The 21,717-nt window shown below is 37.2% G+C and overlaps 1 protein-coding gene across 1 annotated transcript in view; it reads right to left on the bottom strand.

The window, feature by feature from the left end:
- Positions 1-21,717, bottom strand: part of LOC126778788 (uncharacterized) — a 72,168-nt gene that overhangs the window by 19,290 nt on the left and 31,161 nt on the right. The window contains exon 2 of the mRNA XM_050502450.1: positions 14,831-15,172. Within this exon, the coding sequence (XP_050358407.1) occupies positions 14,831-15,172 (342 nt within the window). The remainder of the gene's footprint in view (positions 1-14,830; positions 15,173-21,717) is intronic.

Genomic DNA, 21,717 nt, shown 5'->3' with positions numbered 1-21,717 from the left:
GCCCCGCAGCGCGTTTTACATATTGCAGGGGAAATTACAGTGTCCCCTATAGCCTGTTCCCACCAGAAGAGAAGCAGAGGTAAACAAACAATTATGATATTGAATTGACGCGATTTCATTGGTCGAAATTTCGAATCTATTTATTACGAATTATTTGTGAATGGTGTTTCCTCTTGAAATCGGTTGTGCATAGTTAGTTTTAAGTTAATATAAGTGTTTTGAATGTGTGTTATGTACAACTGTCAGAGATCCAAATAAATAAATAAATTATTTGTCTGAGAAAACGAAAGTGAAAAACCGTTGAAAAGCCAACTAAAGAACACTGTTAAGAATATAACATAATAATTTATATTTTATATTTATTTTGTTGTAAAACCTAGTCATAATATGATTTGCGAAATTAAACATTTTTTTTATATTAATGTTATTATATTAATTTATCTAACAGAATAAATATCGTAATAAGTAAATAAACTCACTTTCGCATATATTAGTATATATATTAGTAAGAATTATTCAAAAGTGCTTTAACCTACTTTTTTTTTTTTTGTATCGCCGGGAGGGCAAATGACTCTACTCCACCTGATGGTAAGTGGTAGTAGAGTCCAAACGCGACGACGGCCAGTACAGACGGGAAAAACGTTCTGCACTAGCCGCCTTCGCCTTGCCGGCCCGCAAGATGCCTCTTCACGCCTCGTTTGAAGGAACCCGGGTTGTAAGAGGAGGGGAATACGTGAGCTGGTAAGGAATTCCATTTTTTGGAAGTGCGACAAAGAAAGGAGTTGCCAAATTTCTTTGTTCGCGATGGAATTGAAGTCACAGTTAGGCGGTGACATCGAGAACCAGCTCGCGTGGACTTAAGAAGGAAGGGGGAAGCAGGAATTAGAGAGAATAATTCCTCAGAGCACTCGCCGTGATACAGTCGATAGAAAGCGCTCAGTGCTGCTATCTCACGACGCAATTGTAAAGGTTCAAGGGTGTTTGTGACCTTTACGTCGCCAATAATGCGTACGGCACGTCGCTGCAACCGGTCCAAGGCCTCAAGTAGGTACTTAGCGGAGCCATCCCAAAGGTGCGAGCAATATTCCACGCAAGACCGTACCTGTGTTTTGTACAGCAGGCACAGTTGTTGTGGCGTGAAAAAGCGCCGCACCTTGTTCAGAACTCCGAGTTTCCGTGAAGCTGTTTTTATAACAGCCTCGATGTAATCCCTTGGACTAAGGTCGCAGCGAACGTCAATCCCCAGCATGGCGATTTTTTTTTTTATAGAATAGGAAGGTGGACGAGCATATGGGCAACCTGATGGTAAGTGGTCACCAAACGCCCTTAGACATTGGCATTCTAAGAAATGTCAACCATCGCTTATAGCCAATGCGCCACCAACCTTGGGAACTAAGATTTTATGTCCCTTGTGCCTGTAATTACACTGGCTCACTCACCCTTCAAACCGGAACACAACAATATCAAGTATTGCTGTTTTGCGGTAGAATATCTGATGAGTGGGTGGTACCTACCCAGACGAGCTTGCACAAAGCCCTACCATTTGATTTTGCTTTGCATCACCAGCGGAGTACCACAGAGGGAGGGAAGAGGGGAAAATGTTGACTTTTTCGCCGTGAGAGCGCATACCTGTGTTTTCTTGGCATTAAACTCAACAAGATTATCAGAGCCCCATTTGGCGATGAGATCTAACGTCCTATCGTACTTGAATATTAAATTCAAATACTCTTTAGGTCATAGGTTATAACTTATATATATATATATACTCCGTCCATCCATTTCATTCCATTTTTATCTTTGAATCAATCAAGTAAAACCTTACGTAAAACACACGTTTTCCTACGTGACATCACACAGGCTGGACACGTCATCGCCCTTATCTCGCACTATCGATGTTCAAACACGTGAAAAATGTAAAATATAATAAGGTTTCACTTGTAAAAACGTTATCATAATTATAAAAACGTTACAAGAGAATTGAGAATTTTATTGCATCATCGTAGCCTATTCCCTTTTTGAGGATTTAAGATGTCTCCATGTCTTCGTGTTCTCGGGTTCAAGGGTTCGTGATGGTTCAGACCCCAGATCGAACCAATAAGGACTTAAGGTTTATCCATCAGGAAACTTACATGACAGAAATGGCGTTGCAATAAATATTAACCGCACCTTATCGCCAATGCACCACCAACTTGTGAGAACTAAGATGATATATCAATTGTGCCTGTAGTTACACTGGCTAGTTCACCCTTTACGCTTTATAAACAGGAGAGTCTTAAAAGTTGTTAGGAATAATAATAATATCCTGGGACATTTTTCACACACGGCCATCTGATCCCAAATTAAGCTTGTACAAATCTTGTGCTATGGAAACCAGACAACTGATATACTACATATACTACTTTTCTTTTAAATACATACTTATATAGATAATTACACCCAGACCAAGGACAAACAGACATGTTCATGCACACAAATGTCTGTCCTGGGTGGGAATCGAACCCACAACCTTCGGCGTGAAAGGCAAGTATCTACCAATCACGCCAACCGGCTCGTCGAATAAAAAGGAATATTTGATTTAGAAATGTAGAAAATGATGGAGCCAATTGGATGCGAAAAAAAACTATGGTGAACAGGTATCTTGGCAAACATTGGGAGAAACCTACGCCAGACTACGACTGTCTAATAATGATGATTGAACAACATTAATCCATTTATTAATTTCCCTGAACAAACAATTATTTAAAAAAAAAAAACATAAAACGCTATTCCGCCGTTTCCCATCGGGTTATTTCTTGAGCGTGCGTGATCAACGATCATTAGCCACCATTGTTTATATCAAGACTAGCTTTTCGTGGGGATTCTGTTTCTATTTCCATATGATATTATATCGATATATGTTAATTTTTCTAACTAAAATTAGGCCGAGAAGAATCGGTAAGAAATCGTCCGTAGTTTGAATTAGATGCATCCTATTTTTAAGTTTTTTCTTCTGCCTAGGGTTTTCCCGGCCTAGTAACGCCAGGGTCCGCTTTCCTGCATCTATTGCTCCACTTTGCCCGATCTAAAGCGTCCTCCTTAGTGAGATAGTGCTTTCACATATTGTCCCTTATGACATCGAGGCAGGGCTTGATGGGTCTTTTTTTTTTTTTTATAGAATAGGAAGGTGGACGAGCATATGGGCCACCTGATGGTAAGTGGTCACAAAACGCCCTTAGACATTGGCATTGTAAGAAATGTCAACCATCGCTTATAGCCAATGCGCCACCAACCTTGGGAACTAACCGCGGGATCCTATTTCTAAGTATTATTTTAAATGCAAGAGTGAGTTTATTTGTTTGTTACGCTCCACGTCTGAAATACTTATTCGATCATCATAAAATTTTGCATACACGTTATCAGAGCTACAGAAAAGGACATACGGTATACACACTGCACCCCCCCCCTCCCTCATACGCGAGCGAAACCGCGGGCGGAAACTATTTCTTAATAGAAATCTATTTGATTGACAACAAAATAATCACCAGAATTTTTTTACTATCAGACAGATGCCTATAGCATGTCAGTATTAAAATAACTTATCAAGCCTATCTACCTGGCCACTCCTCAAACACGAACGAAGCCGCTGGCGAGAACGTAGATTATACAATAATCTAGGCATGTTTATATCGGTGGGTAGTTATTCGTGTACATAACAAGGAGTCACCCGAACCAACGTCAAGGAAGCCTGCAGGTGCAAGCCTCACAAGCGTCATAACTTTATTTAATCCATATCATGACATCCCACCATGACCATGGGCACCGCTGGTTTAATGGGAAGTATGGCACATAAAAGTGGGAGGGTTTATATACGAAACAAAATATACTGACAATTATCATAGAAATCGTTAAATATAACAAACATAAAGAATATGATAATATAAACAAAAGTATTACTTAATAAAATTGTCTAGAAGAGAGTACAGTACTTTTATCTCCTCCAATATCAGTTTTAAGTCTTTTTTGTTTGATACATATTGAAAAGAATTAGTTTTATTAATTAAAAAATATATATATATATTAGAAAAATAAACATACAAATTCGAATTTTTCCTCAAATTCTCTATAAGGATTATAATCAAACCTCCACCTCTTATTTTACACAAGGGGGGGGGGGTTTGTTGAGCTCACCGGCGCCTAGAACATCTGGAACGGAATACCAAAAAAACCCAGCGGTACCTGGGTCGTCATCATCGGGGGGCGTCTCGGTAGTATGCGCAAGCGTTCCCGTGACGCCCCGACAATTTCGACCTCTCACCGAACACTAGTAATTATAAAAACGAAAATAATTATTAATGAAAGTTCTATAAAACAACATAAATACATTTCGCGCGAATTGAATACAAATGTACTGTAAGTCGGTCTTTGTGTTACAAATCGTAGTTCCTTTCAAATCCTATCTAGGCGATGAAAAAACCCACTTAAAAAACGCACTTTCACATTTTTACTCTAGCTTCCGGCACGGCGTTGTCCGCGTGTGAGGGGGGGGGGGGGGGTGGCGTTACCTATGTGTTCTGATAATTTATGTGCAAAATTTCATGATACGGCCAATAGCAATAATCGATACAGCCGAAACTTGAAAAACATACAAATAAACAACCTGATTTTTGCATTTATAATATTGCTAAAATATTTATATTATACTATTTGAAATGTATATAAAGTAATTATAATTTTATTGATATATAATGTCGAATTGTATATTATATCGTATATTTAAACTTATATATGTTTTTTTTTCCATTTATAGTACATAGCCGAGGTGGCACAGAGGTTAGAACACTTGAATCTTAATCGACGATTGCGGGTTTGATCTCGGACAAACCTCTTATTTGTATTTATAATTCATCTCGTGATGAGTAATGAGGGAACATCTGCCACATGTGTAGCTTGGTGGGACGGGCTCCAAGCCTTCTGAAGCCTGTAAATTTCTTCTGGAGCTATTGTGCCTCATTGGTTTTCTTTATTGCATTAGGTAGAAATGAGCGATGAGTACCTTTTTTTTATTAACGCTGGAAAAACGCATTACGCGTTTCCTCCACGGGAACAGTGGGGGGGGGGGGGGGTATGTGGGACTCGCCGGTGTCCAAGGCGCCGAGTGCGCCCCGAACATCGGAATACCCACTAAAAAACCAGCGGTACCCTTTCCGTCTTAACGAGGAGCGCCACGGGATCGCTTTCGCATGCTACCGTGGCGGAGCGATGAGTACCTACCTACCAACAAATAAACTTTTTTACCCTTCTCGTTCTTATTATATAATGCGAAATACTACATGTATATAACAAAATAATAAATAAATGATATTGAACGTATGTATGTATCGAGGCCTCGATCAAAATCACTTACAAACAAACACGCAGATATAATTAATATTGTTGTTATAAAACATGAGTACTGTACTTACATATTAATTATATGTTCGAAGTTTCGTACAATGAAATTCATTGTTTTAACAATCCAATCAAAATGCACTTCACTAAGATTTATAAGAAAATCCATTCGTTTAATAAAATATAAAAAAAAACAAAATACGATTCCATGGAACATCACTTTCGAATTTAGAACGTTATTTTTTTTTTAAATCACAATAACATTTTACGATACCATCTCACTGACATTTGACGGGAAATTAAACGTGATATTTTCCAAAATGGCGCCGGAAAAGAAACGCGCGCATCGCCGTTCGATTTTCAACTAAACCGCTTGTTTGTGGAATCCTTGTACTATATTTATGGTTGGTTTACATGTCGCATACAAATATTATACATTACATGTATAATATTTATGTAAATTTACAAAAGTATTTTTTTAACGTACATAAAAATATTATGTCAACAATATAATTTCATTCCCTTATATTTTTTTGTTATGTTATGAAATAGGTATGCGGGCAATGTGCCACCACCAATAGTACACCACCGATTATAGACATTGGTACTGTCAGAAATATGCGTCACCGACCTTGGGAACTAAGATGTTATGTCCCTTTAGTTAAATAGCTAACTTACCCTTAAGTATCATACTTATATTAATACTTGACCTCTTCTATTAATCTCTTTAATATTATTTACTCAGAGTCTAAATATGTATGTATGTCTCTCAAACATCACATCACGTCCACTTTCATCTCATACATTCATATCTGCATCCATTATTACTGTGACGAACATTCCCTCGCAATTACCGTACAACGAATATTCAATTACCGTTTATCTTTCTATATATAGAGTATTTTTAATCTGTCGCGTACTCGTTAAGTACTCGATCTATATCCATTCATCATTTTAACCTCGCACTAATTGCACAATTTGCGTCTCGAATTTGTCTTAAATCCTTTCCCTAAGCCCTCACCCTAGTCGTATGATGACAACCAATATATGATGCTTTGATAGATGCTTTATAATGTTTCACCCTTTATTGAACATAACTCTATCAATCAAATTTAAGGGGTGTATGTTATATGTAAATAAAAATTAAATATAATAATATATAAATTATTTAGAACAACAGCATATAAACCAACGATATTTGGTTGCTCTTTTTTTTTTTAAAACGTGACTCACAGATAATAATGCCAATGTTCTGGACACAGAACGTGTAACGGAATGGAAATAGCATGTATCCTAATAGCCGAAGAGTTAATGCTCAGTGGTTAGACGCACGCGAATCTTAACCGAAGATCACTGGTTCGAATTTTGTGTGTATACATCAAAATTGTCACATGTTTATCCACCGAGCGGTATTTTAACAGCGCGGTGAGAAAGCTCAAAAACCGTTTTTTTTTTAAAAATCCCGAGACCTTGCCCAGCAATGAAATTTACTGACTGGCCTCTCTTTGTTTGTCGATAGCAATACTTACTTATACATATATAACTTATAAGGAAATTTAATACACCTTTAATAAACCTTTAATTTTAATAATGTACACATAATACCTGCTACTGAGAATTTTCTGACAGAAAACCCCAATAACTTTTTATTGGCCCGATCTGGGAATTGAACCAAGGACCTCCGTGTCTGCGGCCTTACATCAAGCCACTAGACCAACGAGGCAGTTCACATATATATTATATTTAGTATTTCATCCGACATATGCAGTTGCCTCGCTTTGTTTTCATTTATCAACGGGTACAAGGTGAATTAAAAACATACAAATTAAACACACGATTCGCTTAACATCCATTGTTGTCAAATTTATGTTTTTTTTTTATAGAACTAAAAATCCAGCGTCGACTTTGCGACGAAAAACCTTTAAAATCAGCTATTCTAACGTACGTAATGCGTATTTGTGTTATACATGTAAAATATTTATTTATTTTTTACTTATTTGTAGCTCCAAAACCTGCTCCTGAAAAGGGGAGAAGAGGCCTTAGCCCAGCAGTGGGACATTCACGGGCTGTCACGATGTAAAATATTTAAATTATTAGGTAACAGCTGTAATCTTTGGTAAAGATGATTATTTCGGTTTTTGTTACCAGCAAAAAGCGATACTGACTTAAAAAGAGGCAGTTATTTTGAAATCACAAATAGACACTACACAATTTGATTTATTTGTATGGATTAATTGATTGTACTTTTAAATACGATACGTAAATCTAAACAAAAATGTATTTAAGAAACAATATCCACATGTATAGTTACGAATTTTGTTTTTCTATGATTCATACCATTTCTGGTACACACTGTTCTATGATGGTTAGTACACTTCGAAACAAATGCTTTAGAAATTATAATTCATATATATGAGTAGCTAACCATCCCGACTTCGCACGGGTAGATAAGACAAAAAAAATATTTTGTGTAGGATTTGCGTAAAAACCGTTCTTAGTGAGCGTCTGAATCGGGGAAGGAGTAACTGTGACAAATTTCAAATCAATCGAGCGGATAGTTTAGGAAATATATATATGACTGCCTCGTTAGTCTAGTGGCTTGATGTAAGGCCGCAGACCCGGAGATTTCTGGGTTCAATTCCCATGTCGAGCCAATAAAAAGTTATTCGGTTTTTCTGTCAGAAAATACTCAGTAGCAGCCCGGAGTCTGGAAAACACGTAAAGCCGTCGGTCCTGCGCCTGAACTCTTTCCGGTCGTGTCGGATTTGCCGTCCCATCGGATTATGAGAGTTTTTATTTTATTTTATTTATTTAAGATTCACCAGTGGTAAATACATCAACACGTACAAAGGTATACAATTTTAATACAACTTAAAACTAAATGCATTACCTATTAAGGTGAATACCACTTGCATAGATAAAGTTGGAGATGACAAACTTACAAATAATTAATTGTTAGTAAATCAAGGTTAAAAATGACAAGAATTAACAATAATAGTAAAATAATAAAATACAAATATAAACAAAATAAATTAGTTAGCTGACAATTTTGACAATATTTTTTTGTGAAACTTGTTTGATGAGTCTCCAAAAGAGTCTAAAACAGCACTGTGCTCATTCAAAATCCCACATAAGCGAGATACAGGTGAATTGCTTCCTAAAACAGTTTTGCGGAAAGGTCTTACTAATGGTGTTATTGGTTTACGTGGATATCTAATGGGAACATTCAATTTAATTTTTGATATCAGAAACGAGTTATCATAGTTGTTGTTAAGTGTTTTATAAAGAAATTTTAAATCCAACAAATCCCTCCGATCACTTAGTGAAAGAATTTTGAAAAATTCCAATCTTTTTTTGTAAGAAGGAAGTATTTTCCCTTTACCTAACGAGAAAGTAAGATGATAAAGAAAACGTTTCTGTATCCTCTCAAGTCTTAGGCAGTGTGTTGCATAATGTGGCCTCCAAACAACGCTTCCGTATTCCAGTATACTCCTGACTAAGCTATTAAATAAAATAATTTTTGTTCTAGGATTTCGAAATAATCTTCCATTTCTTATTACAAAACCCAACATTTTCGAGGCACGGCTAATTACACCATCAATATGAGGTATGAAAGTTAGTCTTTTGTCGAAGATTACTCCCAGGTCTGAAATTCTGTCCACAGATTTAATAGGGGCACCAGCTATGTAATAATTCGTTTGAAATTCTTTTAAACTCCTGGTGAATGATATCCATGAACATTTTACTGAATTAAGTCTCATGCTGTTATCATTACACCAATGGTATAATCTTGTCAGATCATCTTGTAAAAGAATAGTGTCATTTGGTTCTTCAATCATTTTAAGAAGTTTGACATCGTCAGCATACAGAAATGGTGTAGAATATTTAAAACAATTAGGCAGATCGTTTATGAATATATTGAAGAGCAGCGGACCCAGGTGTGACCCTTGTGGGACTCCAGATTTTACATCGCATTCAACCGATTCATAACCGCCGGCAACAACATAAAAAATGTCTTTCTGTAAGATATGATGCTAGAAATCTCAGTAAAGATCCGACAATACCATAATTGGACAACTTCAAGACTAGTACTGAACATGGAACCAGGTCAAATGCTTTACTTAAGTCTGTGTAGATAACATCCACTCTCTTGTTCCTATCAACAGATTCAAATAAGATTTCGGAGTAATTTACTAGATTTGTGCATGTAGATCTACCGGCTATGAAGCCATGCTGGTGGGTACTAAGAAAACATTTAACATGACTGTAAATATATGGATATATTAGAGACTCCAACATCTTACCAAAGATAGAAAGGATTGAAATAGGCCTATAGTTTTTTACATAATTTTTTTCTCCACTTTTGAAAATAGGGACTACTTTCGCAGTTTTCCACTTAGAAGGAAATATTCCGGTGACTAATGCTTTGTTAAAAATAATTGTTAGTGGTACAGCAAGACTTTGGGCACAGTTTATAATAAAATTAGGCGGAATATTGTCAGATCCAGAACCCCTATTTATATCTAAATTCTTTAATTTATTAATGACTTCGGATTCATCAAGCTGGATCAAAGGTAGGCTATTATTGCAACTGACTGTAGCATCCATGGTTCGCAGTATTTTGTCCATATCGTACTTGCTCTCGTTTTCTTCATACAGCGAAGAGAACTGTGACGCAAATAGGTTACAAATTGCTAAGCCATCAGACGCTACAGTTTCATCATTTTTCATTAATGTTGGATAGGTGTTAACATTTTTATCGCGTTTGCTTTTCATATATGACCAGAAAAATTTACTGTTGGATGTAATCTTTTCTTCTGCAAAGTTAAGATAAGAATTGTAACACTCAATAGATAGTCTATCGCATCGTTTTTCTAAGAGAGTAAGTGACAAACCATCCATAGCATTTTTTTATTTTTTAAATTTCAATCTTAGTTTTTCCTTTTCTCTTATTCTCTTTATTAGAGTTTTGTTGAACCAAGGTGGATATTTTAATGATTTTGTTCTTTTGAAATTCGGCGTGTAAAGTTCTATAGAATTATATATCTTCGTATATAGGTAATCAACCATTGTGTTAATATCATGAAGCTCTGCAAATTTTTCACTCCAGTCTATACTTTTAAGAAATTCATTTATAGCTACAAAATTGGCCTTAGCGAAATTATATTTTTTGATATCTTGATTAATCCTCAAGTTTTCCTGCAAATTGTGTGTTACGACAATATCAATATTAAGGGGTGGGTGTAGTGGATCAATGCGAGTTAATTCTTTAGGGGCATTATCTACTGTAACCGTTAACGATTCACCATTAAAAAACACTAGATCGAGTACTTTATTTTTTACATTCTTAATGCGATTCATTTGACGAAGACAATTAGTATGGGAAAAGTCTATTAAAGATTGAGCTAAAGTAGTTGTATGGTAACTATCATGGGGACCATCAGCCAAGTTCCAATCAATGCAACTTAAGTTAAAATCGCCAATTATTAGTGTGTTATATTTCGTTTGTTCTGTAACACGATTAAAATTGTCCATAAATGTTTCCAAGACTTTTTTATTAACTGGTGGAGGAATGTAGGTTGCGCAAATAGCAATTTTTATAGATGGTTTTATTTCTAGAACGATCCACAAATCCTTGAGTTAGGGAATAGAGAGTGCACCTGTGTTTGCGCACACACTTGTGCACTATAATATCTCCTGCGCAGTTGGCCGCCGTACCGAAATGGGTCTAGAGGATATATGATGCAATTATGTAGGCCATAATTGCACATTGACATTGGCGCTGTAAGAAAAATTAACCTATACAAATCGCTAGTGCGTCGCCAACCTTTGAAACTAAAATTTAGTGTCCGAGGGACATAACAGAATCTTATGCCAGTTCCGACCAATCGATTGAGCTGAAATTTCGAATAAACGTCACTTCTGATGATGCAATAATATGCCACCATGGAGATGGTTTCTGGAGCCGTGAAATGGTCATGGAAATTACTTATCTGCACAACAATATTTTCTTTTTTAAGCACTTAGAGCACTCTTCTTTAGAGGCCGTGGCTTAAACAAACGCTTGTTTTTGCTAGGTTTTCAAATATATTATAACAGTTTAAATATATATTATAGTTAGGAGATTTCTTAATCCATACAACAGCGTTTAAAAATATAAGACGCGCACTAATTTAGAACCGCCATTTTGTCGGTGGACAGAAGTGTAAACTGATTAATTAATTATTGACGCGACTCGTGATTTGTTGAATATCAATTGTATTATTTGGATTTTTAAGAGTGATTTCGTAAGTAATTTACATCAATTCGTATGATTGGTGTACTGTTAAAAAAAAAACCAAGTTTTAAAAAAAAGTTAGTTTCACTTCTGGATGCTAAATATATAATATTTTTAATATCTTAAGCATTAAACATTTTTCTATTCAAGTGTTCAAGAACCAATTACACTAAGTAATAGAACGCTATCTCTTTTCCGCACAAATAAACTGTTATCCTATCCTTTTCTCACATTTACATACAAATTCAACGTATATTAGTCGACCTTATCATTAAGACGATAGAGATGATTTTTCATTGAATTTTTTTAAGGTTACCAGTTTAGTACATTCCCACAATTGAAGATTATTAAGACAATGGATGTTTTGTTAACAACAGACATTTGTGCGGAATATTTCGCGTTAAAATATTGAATATATATTATTTATATGTACTAGACATTTTATTTGGTGGTAGGGCTTCGGCCGAGGTACCATCCATCAGATATTATACCGCCAAAGAGCAACAATTAGTACTGTTTGTGTTTCGGTTTTCGAAGTCTATGGGTGGTGACATTTACAGGCGACGCATATGTCCTGTAAATGCTCAAATACTGGGTAAATCTCTTCTAAAGGTTAAATATTTGAAGTTAATTCATTTCACAATTTTATATAAAATGCTTTCCTACGGCTTTCCTATAAACGTGTCGGCCAAATTGACCAGCCGAGATGGCTCAATGGTAAGGACGCTTGGGTTCAAACCCGGACGAGCACTACTGAATTTTCATGTGCTTAATACGTGTTTATTATTCACCTCGTACTCGGCAGTGAAGGAAAACATCATGTGCCTAATTTCACTAATTCTGCTACCACCACCAACCCGCATTGAAGCAGCGTGGTGGAATGAGTTTTAAACGTTCTTCTCAAAAATGACAGGCTGTTACTTTACTTAACTGTAAATGACCCACTGCTGGGCAAAGGCATCCTCTCATTCTTGACTCCTTGGAAATTATTCTACAACGCTGCTATTAATGCGAGTTCGTGAATTGGTAGATTTTCTTACAACAGACACAGGATTCCTCCCGATATTTTCCTTCGCCGCCAAAGATAAATACAAATCAAACACATGAAAATTCCGTAACCTTAACATCATACAATTATTTTAACATCAATTTTTCCTTTTATGAAAAATATCATCCGTACTTAACCTTTGTTTATAAGGTCAATGGGTTTCCTGGAACGATTAAACACATACAAACGTACATACATATGTAATATATTAGAAACGATAATGTTTTACCCTTGTTAGGGTTAGGTGTAAGGATTGGGTGTTAGGTTTTTTTAGTATGGCCACATAACATAACGCCCATATACATTGCCATTGTAACCGTTACAGCCTGTGAATGTCCCACTGCTGGGCTAAAGGCCTCCTCTCCTCTTTTTGAGGAGAAGGTTTGGAGCTTATTCCACCACGCTGCTCCAATGCGGGTTGGTGGAATACACATGTGGCAGAATTTCAGTGAAATTAGACACATGCAGGTTTCCTCACGATGTTTTCCTTCACCGTAAAGCACGAGATGAATTATAATCACAAATTAAGCACATGAAAATTCAGTGGTGCTTGCCCGGGTTTGAACCCACGATCATCGGTTAAGATTCACATGTTCTTACCACTGGGCCATCTCGGCTCTATCTCGGCCATTGTATGAAATGTCAACCATCGCTTACATCGCCAATGCGCCATAAACCTCGGGAACTAAGATGTTATGTCCCTTATGCCTGTAATTACATTGGCTCACTCACTCTTCAAACCGGAACACAACAATATCAAGTATTGCTGTTTTGCGGTAGAATATCTGATGAGTGGGTGGTATCTACCCAGACGAGCTTACACAAAGCTCTACCACCAATAAAGAAAACCCTACGAAGTTGAATGTAGTTGAAGTTATGTATAAGCCTACCAATATAAATAAATGGAAAAGTGAATTTGTATATTACACTTTTATGGTTCACTTAACCGATCATCATGAATTTTTTCATACACTTACAGAAAATAACATAGGCTGCCCACACACGTAAATGTATAAAGTCGCCTATACGCATAAGTACGTTATATTTAATAATATACCAAAAAGCTTAAGGGAGTTACCATTAAGGTTACTAAGGTCTAAGCTTATAAAAATGGTTAATAGATAAAAATTTTTACTCTATAAATGAATATTTAAAAATTGAAAGAATGTATTGAATGAATGAATAATTAATGAATTTTATGATTCTTTCAACTTTAGTAAATGGATAATTTTGGATAATATTATTTTTTTGTAAGTCAGAAATATCAGCGTTTACAAAAACTTTATTTTATTAACAAACAATTACTTGTTAACAAATATATGTGCGTGCCGTGCCTATCGTGGACGAAATGTATTAGAGACTTATAAAGAAATCTGTAGAACTATGATTCATGCATATAAATGATTATTATTATTATAGTATTTAAGTTTTAATTTGGAGCAAACATTAAAAAAAAAAACTAGGTCATCAATTTAAATCAATCAATTATAATTCATCTCGTGCTTTACGGTGAAGGAAAACATCGTGAGAAAACTTGCATGTCTCTAATTTCATTGAAATTATGCCACGTGTGTAATCCACTAACCCGCACTGGAGCAGTGTGGAGGAATAAGCTCCAAGCCTTCTCCTCAAAAAGGGAGAGGAGGGCCTTTAGCCCAGCAGTGGGACACTCACAGGCTGTTACGGATTACGGAGGACATCAAACAAAACCCAAGGCATGGACGCAAATAACTGCTGATACATTGCTACGTTATCACTACCACTACATATTATAAAACAAAATCCCTCGCCGCGTCTGTCTGTTTGTACGCGATCATCTCAATAACTACCGTACCGATTTTCATACGGTTTTCACCAATGGACGAAGCGATTGATGAGAAAGGTTTTGGTGTATAATTCACTAAGAAATTAAAAAAGGTGATAAATGTTGCAAAATTGAAAAAAATCATGCCGACTGGGAATTTTACAGGAGCGTTCCACATATACCAATGGAATTATATGTATTACGATATTTTATTATTATAATCTTTTTATGTATACCATTATTCTGCACATGCGGAGCTGGGTAGGTAGTTGAAACTAACCTACAGTAAGAAAAGGTCTTATATCCGAAACTTCTAGAAAAATACTCGACTTACGTTTTCTCTATCCACATCCAGCTGGGACTCCCTCTTCGGCAAACTGAGCGCTACCCTCGAATCTCTATCATTCTTCTTATATCTCTTAATATCTGTTGCGAATTTCTTCTCTATTTGCCGTTTTGCATTTTTGAAATCCTCCGTAACGTTTTCCGATGACTTCCATACTTTTTTGCTCATCGTCTTCGCGTCTGCGGTTTTCGCGTCTAAATTAATCGGCTGTATAACTGTCTTCTGGGTCGCGTTCTCGAAGTTGTCACGAAGCTTCTGGAAGTCAGATTTAATCAAATCCGGTGTCGGCGGCCGGGACACCTCACATGGGACGTCGTAGATCTTTTGATCCTGGAAAGAATAAAAAAAAATGAAGATAACTAATAATAAAATATGTTGATAACTTGTAAGTTATGTACTAACTAATGTAATGTATTTCGGATAGGATTTGCGTAAAATCCGTTCTTAATGCGTCTGCGTACGGGGAACTGTGAAAAATTTCATATCAAGCAGGCGCATAGTTTAGGATATTTCGTGATGAGTTTCATTAATTTTTTTTTATATGCGCCGGGATGCCAAATGACTACTCCACCTGATGGTAAGTGGTAGTAGAGTCCAAACGCGACGACGACCATTACAGTCGGGAAGAATGTTCTGTACTAGCCGTCCCCGCCTTGCCGGCCCGCAAGATGCCTCTTCACGCCTCGTTTGAAGGAACCCGGGTTGTAAGAGGAGGGGAACACGAGAGCTGGTAAGGAATTCCATTTTTTGGAAGTACATACGTATATAATGAATGTTGGTATTTGTGTCTGAGATTAATAGACTTTTTTTATTTTAATAGACTTCGATACCGTTTGATTAGAGTTTTGACAAATTAATTCAATGTACAGACAAACGATTTCTATTTCTTTATTATAGGTTATGATTAATAATAATTATAATAGTATACACAAGACAATTCGTACCATAGACAATCAGTTGGGACATGACATCGTTAAGCATGAAATTTATAGACAAAACAATACAATATTTAACTTTCGAAACCAACAACCACATCCTATGCGTCGGAAACGGAAGAATATTGTAATAGACAAGAGAACTATTCTGTAAAAACTAATACGAAACTTGTCGTAGAACACGATCGTGATATGTTAGAAGGTAATATGAGATGTTTGTCTGTTACGCTTTCACGGCTAAGCCACTGAACCGATTTTGATGAAATTTGGTATTAAGCATGCTTGAACCTCGAGGACGGACACTATATACTTTTTGTATTTTAACCCGCCTCCCTCAAAACAAACACGCAAGTAGAAACTAGTTCATATAAAATTTGTAAGATAAGAATATTTTTTTATAGAATAGGAAGATGGACGAGCATATGGGCCACCTGATGGTAAGTGGTCACCAAACGCCCTTAGACATTGGCATTGTAAGAAATGTCAACCATCGCTTATAGCCAATGCGTCACCAACCTTGGGAACTAAGATTTTATGTCCCTTGTGCCTGTAATTACACTGGCTCACTCACCCTTCAAACCGGAACACAACAATATCAAGTATTGCTGTTTTGCGGTAGAATATCTGATGAGTGGGTGGTACCTACCCAGACGAGCTTGCACAAAGCCCTACCACCAGTAATACAAAATACAAAATTTTATGTACATAAAAATTATCATACTAATATTGGTGAAGTTTTGTTTGTTTATCATTTCGTTTGCAAGTAAAACTATTTATCCGATTGACATATAACTTCTATATTATTATTTTAGAATACAGTATGTTTGTATATTGTAACAATTTGGGACAAACAGCTGAAAACGGTCGCGAAATATCAGACAGTGATATGCGACTTTGGCCATAACACTTCAATAATCTTCTAATCTTCTTTCTATCAGCCGAGATGGCCCAGTTGTAAGAACGCGTGAATCTTAACCGATGATCGTGGGTTCAAATCCGGGCAAGCACCGCTGAATTGCTTAATTTGTGATTATAATTCATCTCGTGCTTAACAGTGAAGGTAAACATCGCGAGGAAACCTTCATGTGTCAAATTTCACTGAAATTCTGCCACATGTGTATTCCAACCCGCATTGGAGCAGCGTGGTGGAATAAGCTCCTAAACTTGTCCCCAAAAAAAAATGGAGAGGAGGCCTTAGCCCAGCAGTGGGACATTCACAGGCTGTTACTGGGTAATAATCTTTTTCTTCGTCGTGACACTCTTGTCAGAGCGGTCGTGGTCACCATGTTGTATTACGAATGGTTCGTCGCAGATGTTATTCGCCTAACGAGCCTTCGCGATATGTCCCTATTAGTGGTGAGCCTGGTACACTCATACAAAGAACCGCCAACAGTTGGTCGGTCCATCGCATGGGCCTTCTTCCACGTAGTCTGGTGCCACCACCCTGCCTTGAACGACAATGCGCTCTATGGAGTCATTTCAATAATACACGCGTCAAAATCACCATAAGTCGTCAACATTTCACGGGCGAGTAATGAAGTGAGTTCTTAGAGAACATAACCGCTGTTCCGGATATACATAAAACAATGCGGGGAAACGATTATGCTCTCATGATATTGCCGTATATAAATAATATTCTTATTGTTCTATCATTGAACATCTATGTGAATTGTAAACCAATTTGTTACGATTAGTTATTATATTATGCACTAGTTAATCATCTCGGCTTCGCACGGGTAGATAAGAAAAATGTATTTTATTAAGGAATTGCGTAAAATCCGTTCGTAGTGCGCGTCTGCTTCAAGGAAGTAGTAACTGTGATATCCTTTAAGTGTGGCAACGTTCACCCTTAGACCTATTAATTTGTAAACTTTTAATTTGTAATTATTACTGTGTGTGCTTGTTGTAGAGCTTTGTGCAAGCTCGTCTGGGTAGGTACCACCCACTCATCAGATATTCTATCGCAAAACAGCAGTACTCGGTATTGTTGTGTTCCGGTTTGAAGGGTGAATGAGCTAGTGTAATTATACACAAGGGACATAATATCTTAGTTCCCAAGGTTGGTGGCGCATTGGTGATGTAAGCGATGGTTAACATTTCTTACATTACCTAAGTCCATGGTTGGTGATCACTTACCATCAGGTAGCCCATATGCTCGTTCGCCTTCCTAATCTGTATATAAAAAAACATACTCGTATTTCTAAGTAAATAAATAAAAATTTCAAGTCAATCGGGCGCATAGTTTAGGAGATCTCATGAAGAGTGGTTTCGCTTATACTGATCACAACTGCCTCGTTGGTCTAGTGTCTAGCTATAAGGCTGTAGATTCCGGGGTCCTGGGTTCAAGCCCCAGGTCGGGTCAATAAAAAGTAAGAGTATATAATGTCAAAGTTGTATGCATATCTTTATTCCTCCTTCCATTAGAATAGAGTATATGTACAGAAACATGTTATGGAGGAAATTTTAATCATATCATTATGTCAAATTAGAATACTGGCAACATTTTCGTATATAAATAAAAAAAGTATATACATTTAAATCAATTACAATCTTATGAAAAAAAATTAAACAAAAACAAGCGTTCAAAATCAAGAAACATAATTTCAATAAATGTAATACCACCCGTGTAAGGTTTATTGACCCTTGCGGTTAATTTGCGGTCACGAATCTTGAGTTACAGCATCGATTCGTCTACGATTTCATAATAGCAGTTTATAGTGAAATAATTTCCACATTAACCGTAATAAGGGATAAATTAAAAATAACGATCCTAGGCTGGCTGAATACCAGCCTAGGTTTCCAGAATTCTATAATGGAAAGTAACTGGAACTCAATTTTATTTATAAAAATTATCAGCTGTTATTACGCTGTAAAAGAATTCCTGCAATAAATGATGTGGAGATGGCCCAGTGGTAAGGACTCGTGAATCTTAACCGATGATCGTGGGTTCAAACCCGGGCAAATACCACTGAATTTTCATGTGCTTAATTTGTGATTATAATTCATCTCGTGCTTGACGGTGAAGGAAAACAACTTGAGAAAACCTGCATGTGTCTAATATAACTAAAATTTTGCCACATGTGTATTCCACCAACCCGCATTGGAGCAGCATGCTGGAATAACCTTCTCCTCAAAAAGGGAGATGTGGCCTTAGTCCAGCAGTGGGACATTCACAGGTTGTTACTGTAATAAATGTCAAATTTATTAATTTATCAATATTATAAGTGTTATTTAATGAAGAATTATAATTGTCTTGGTTTATAATTTAACAACTAAATGTATATTTCGACGAAACTCATTAACTTTTAATTAGGCGAACTCTTGATCTGAACGCAGAACCTCGGGTTCTGCGGCTTACAAGCCACTAGATCAAAAATGCAGATTTAAAATTACTTCATGTTTATAGGTCATAAGAAAACAGTTTTAATAACATTTGTAATGTGTGTGAATATGTATTGATTGTTCACGCGCACTAACAATTTAAAAAAAAACATTCGTAAACCATTTAGAAAGTAAAAAAGGAAAATCCTACATCTGTCGTCGTTTAAATGTAGAAAGTAGCTCTCGTAGTTTCCTTTTAAGTTCCTAGGTCGTTATAACCTGTACTGTACTAAGATCATATCGAATTAGAAATGGCATCCATCAGCAGTATACATACATATTCTATAGTATCATAACAAATGCGAATATAACTGTCCATTTGTTACGATTTCGACTAAACCACTGAACCGATTTTGATGAAATTTGGTATTAAGGTTGAACCATAGAAAGCTATTTTACACTTAACGCCTTTAGAGGCTACATGTATAAATAATAATAATATGATTTTGAAAACTTTTTTTAACGCTGGAAATGGAAACGCATACGCGTTACAGTGGGGGGTATGTGGGGCTCACCGGTGTCCCCGAACATCGGAATACCGAGTAAAAACCACGGTACCCTTTCCGACTTAACGAGGAGCGCCATGGGATCGTTTGCGCATGCTACCGTGATGCTCTGACGGCTGGCCCGCCTATGCGAGCCTCCATTATCTAGAGAGAATTCCAAGGGTATTGAGAAACCCCCTAGTCCCGGCTAGCCTATTGCGGCGGGAGGGCAAACTCCGTCAGGGTGTGATACGCCGTATCAAATGGCGCACCACACTCGTGGCAGGAAGATGATGAAGATGAAGCAGCCGTATTCAGTAAGCACCTGTGTGCCTGAATGATTTTGGAAACCTTACTTGTTATCAAAAAATTATCATTTAAATTACCAACGATATTAGCTCCGTAGCTTTTATGCAATATTTTATAATGAGTATAATTTTCTATTTAAAAAAAAAAAAAAACTTCCAAAATTCACCAGCACATATGCACATAAATATAATGCACAAATTAAAAACTGATATATTATATAAAGATCAAAGATTATATAAAACAATATAGAGTTAAATAAATAGATAGTTAGAACTTCCTTATTTTGAAGTCGGTCAAGAATATACGACAGTTTTCGTTATCGACGGATATTTTAAATATGCTAAACTACATTTTAATTTATAAAATAAGTAGACAAACAAGTAAAAAGAGCCGAGATGGCCTAGTGGTTAGAACGCATAAATCTTAACCGATGATCGTGGGTTCGAATCCGGGCAAGCACCACTGAATTTTCATGTGCTTAATTTGTGATCATCTCGTGCACGTTGGCGGTGAAGGAAAACATCGTGAGGAAACCTGCATGTGTCTAATTTCATTGAAATGATGTCACTTGTGTATTCTACCTACCCGCATTGGAGCAGCGTGGTGGAATAAACTCTAAACCTTCTTCTCAAAAAGGGAGAGGTGGCCTTAGCCCAGCAGTGGGACATTTATAGGCTGTTACTGGACAAGTAAATGGGTCACCTGATGGTAAATGGTCACCACCGCCTATAGACATACATTGGCGCTGTAAGAAATAATAACCATTCTTTATATCGCCAAAGCGCCACCAACCTTGCGAACTAAGTTTTTATGTTCCTTGTGCCTGTAGTTACATTGGCTCAAACTGGAACACAACATAAATAAGTAATGCCATTGGGTAGAATAAGTGGGTTGTATTTATACAGACCGGCTTGCACGAGATCCCACCCCCTTACCCACCGCACTTTTGTCATAATGACTTGTAAGGCCGCAGACCCGGAGATTCTGGGTTCAAATCCCAGGTTGGGACAATGAAAAGTTATTGTTTTTATGTTGAAAATTCTCAGTAGCAGCCCGGAGTCTGGAAGTTGGAAGTCTCGGAAAGCTTTTTTTTTTTTTTTTTTTTATATTCTCCGGGAGGGCAAATGACTCTTCTCCACCTGTTGGTAAGTGGTAGTAGAGTCCAAACGCGACGACGGCCAGTACAGACGGGAAAAACGTTCTGCACTAGCCGCCTTCGCCTTGCCGGCCCGCAAGATGCCTCTTCACGCCTCGTTTGAAGGAACCCGGGTTGTAAGAGGAGGGGAACACGTGAGCTGGTAAGGAATTCCATTTTTTGGAAGTGCGACAAAGAAAGGAGTTGCCAAATTTCTTTGTTCGCGATGGAATTGATGTCACAGTTAGGCGGTGACATCGAGAACCAGCTCGCGTGGACTTAAGAAGGAAGGGGGAAGCAGGAATTAGAGAGAATAATTCCTCAGAGCACTCGCCGTGATACAGTCGAGAGAAAGCGCTCAGTGCTGCTATCTCACGACGCAATTGTAAAGGTTCAAGGGTGTTTGTGACCTTTACGTCGCCAATAATGCGTACGGCACGTCGCTGCAACCGGTCCAAGGCCTCAAGTAGGTACTTAGCGGAGCCATCCCAAAGGTGCGAGCAATATTCCACGCAAGACCGTACCTGTGTTTTGTACAGCAGGCACAGTTGTTGTGGCGTGAAAAAGCGCCGCACCTTGTTCAGAACTCCGAGTTTCCGTGAAGCTGTTTTTATAACAGCCTCGATGTAA

The sequence above is a fragment of the Nymphalis io genome, chromosome 27 (genome assembly GCF_905147045.1).
Source record: "Nymphalis io chromosome 27, ilAglIoxx1.1, whole genome shotgun sequence".
NCBI classification, from domain to species: domain Eukaryota; kingdom Metazoa; phylum Arthropoda; class Insecta; order Lepidoptera; family Nymphalidae; genus Nymphalis; species Nymphalis io.
This window is presented reverse-complemented; position numbering and strand designations above follow the sequence as displayed.